The following is a 2,462-nucleotide window of genomic DNA, read 5'->3' on the forward strand; positions in this document are numbered from 1 at the left end:
CCTCTGCCTTTTCTCGTCCGTTGCATCTGTCTCGTTCATTCGTCTTATTTTCTAACCGGTTTCCACAATAGGTTATTATTTGGCTTCCGTATGACGTATCCTCATCATTGATCCATGTGCTCGATACTATCACCAAGCACCACCAAAAAACTCCGTTCCCTCTGATGGTATGTAGATACGATCTATTCCACTCTCATATTCTATGCCTGAACCTTTAGATAATAATATCTGAATAATTGTGCATTTCCATTTCTAGCCTACCCACTATTCCTAATTTTGCTGTGTTTAGAATCTCATATCTAAATGCCTTAATTGGTGACGCTTTTTTCCAACGGATCCCCATAACCTACAAAACTTAATTCACGTTGAGATTCATACAATACCATGCCGATGGCATATTCCCCGCGTCCCGTTTCTCCAAATACACTGGCAGGCCAATCTCATGGGACGGGTGGAGCCCAACCGTACATGATGACATCCAACGCTCGAAACCGTTCGAGATCACCCCCCTCCAACCCTCAACCCGCCTCGAAGCGTGATAAAAGACGAAGTGCCCTGCAAGATAGGGTTCACGATCTCGCCGAAACATTTAGCAACGAGCGCGATTACTATTTCCGCAAACAAGTCCACGATCTACAAAATGAAATGGCCCTAATTTCCAACTCCCAACTATATGACACGGAACCGTTAAGCGACTCGCCGGAAATGATCTCGGAACTTGTTGAGAAACTCTCCGCTGCTGGACATCTGGTAGCTGAAACAATTCCATCGGGAAAATGGTATGCCAACTTTGTACAGGAAATGAATCAAATGAAGGAAGAGCGAGATCTAGAACTCGCCGTACTTATGGTAAGCGAATGCATCCTACTCACTTTCGCTCTCACACCTCTCTGTGCTCTGCTCTCCAGAGGAAACCATATGTCCAATGTACTGACGAGCATTCCATAGAATCGCCATCGTGACCAATTTTCAAGAATTAAGCGGGAACACGACTTCAAAATCCAATTCGCACACCAGGAATGCGCCAAACTAGGGGAGACCATCAGGGAGCGATTGGTTATGTCAATTTCACAGAAGAAAAATAGGCTAATGAAGGAGAAGGAACAACTTGACCTTGCTGATACCAACGCCCTCCTCTTGCATCCAAATCAATTTTCTATTGCCAACCCTTCAAGTCCCGGGGGCCTGCAAAGTAACCGCAAAACCCGTCACACACGCCACAGAGTTGATATGGACGACATGGGCAATGGAATTGGATCAGAAGCAACCAATAAACGGAAACGGAAGGGCCCAATGGACGACGATTTCGGTTCCCCCGCGCGCGACGGTGGCATGTCAACGCCTGCAGACCGAACAAAGGCGCGGATGACACAGCACCAAAATGCCGCCAGCTATCACATATCCTCCCTGTTCACCGAAAAAGAACTGGCAATGCACAGCAACAGCGCCCACGTAGCCGCCCTTCACTTCCTCGCCGCCTCCAAAAGAGCAAAACAAACATCAACCCCAGGCACAAACGGACAGAACGCTGCCGATGGCGATGACCTAGCTGGCTCTGGCGGCGACGGAGGCAGCGGCCAGGAAGACACCAGTGCGGCACCGGAGATGGAACGAACAGCCAGCCAGGGCTACCACGCCACGCGCTCTACACGCAACACAGGCACGTCGGGGCTAACGCTACTAGGCGAACTAGCTGACAAGACAGCCACAAGACCCAACCTGCCGTATTTCATCCTCGGAAACTACCACGCGCGGCCCAATGGGTCCGGGTCGGCGCCGCCGCCACCGCCACTCATGCCCGATGAGATCGAGGATGATCTCGCCCGTATCGAGAGACTTGCCAGCAAACCGCGCGGCTGGATCGACACGCGTCTTGTGAACGAGCTTGTGGACGCGACGCACGATCACGAGCATGAGCATGGGGAGATGATAGATGGACTCTTCCTGGAAAGTTCAGAGAGGTTTGGCTCGTTGCATCCGGACTTCCCTGCACAGATGGATATGCATTTGGTTCGACTGTATCCGCGTAAAGAATCCTGAAAAAAGAGATAGAGAAGAAAGGAGGGGGGAAAAAATAAATAAAACAAAATAAAAACAAAACAAGAAACATGGAATTACCCACTCCGCATCAAATTAATTAGCCAGTCGGCCGCTCGTTGACTTTTTGGTGCAGGTTTTATCTTTTCAAAGTCTTAATTTTTTGTGCAAGCGTCGGGCAGCTGGCGATTACGCGTAACTGGAACCTCGGCTTGGCGTTGTAGTACGAGACAGGGAGGGACCTACTTGTCCATACAACACACAAGGAGAAGAAGGGGATATGATCTGTCTTACTCTTTGTTCTTCATTCCTTTGTTATTTATCATTGTTTCGTCACCAACCTCCTTTTTTGTAGAACCTTGTATCTCTTCGGTCTCGTACCATTTTGGAGGAGGTCCACTGCCGGACGTCAAGTGTCCTTCGTG

General features: G+C 49.2%; 1 protein-coding gene across 1 annotated transcript; it reads left to right on the forward strand.

The window, feature by feature from the left end:
- Positions 1 to 384: 384 nt before the first annotated feature.
- Positions 385 to 2,040, forward strand: HCAG_06802 (predicted protein; the record flags this gene model as incomplete). The annotated part of the gene is made up of 2 exons (XM_001539147.1): positions 385 to 849; positions 949 to 2,040. The coding sequence occupies 2 exons, from the start codon at positions 385 to 387 to the stop codon at positions 2,038 to 2,040; spliced, it is 1,557 nt and encodes a 518-aa protein (XP_001539197.1).
- Between the last annotated feature and the right edge of the window lie 422 nt (positions 2,041 to 2,462).

Source organism: Histoplasma capsulatum, genomic scaffold, assembly GCF_000149585.1.
Source record: "Histoplasma capsulatum NAm1 scaffold_6 genomic scaffold, whole genome shotgun sequence".
Classification (NCBI taxonomy): domain Eukaryota; kingdom Fungi; phylum Ascomycota; class Eurotiomycetes; order Onygenales; family Ajellomycetaceae; genus Histoplasma; species Histoplasma mississippiense.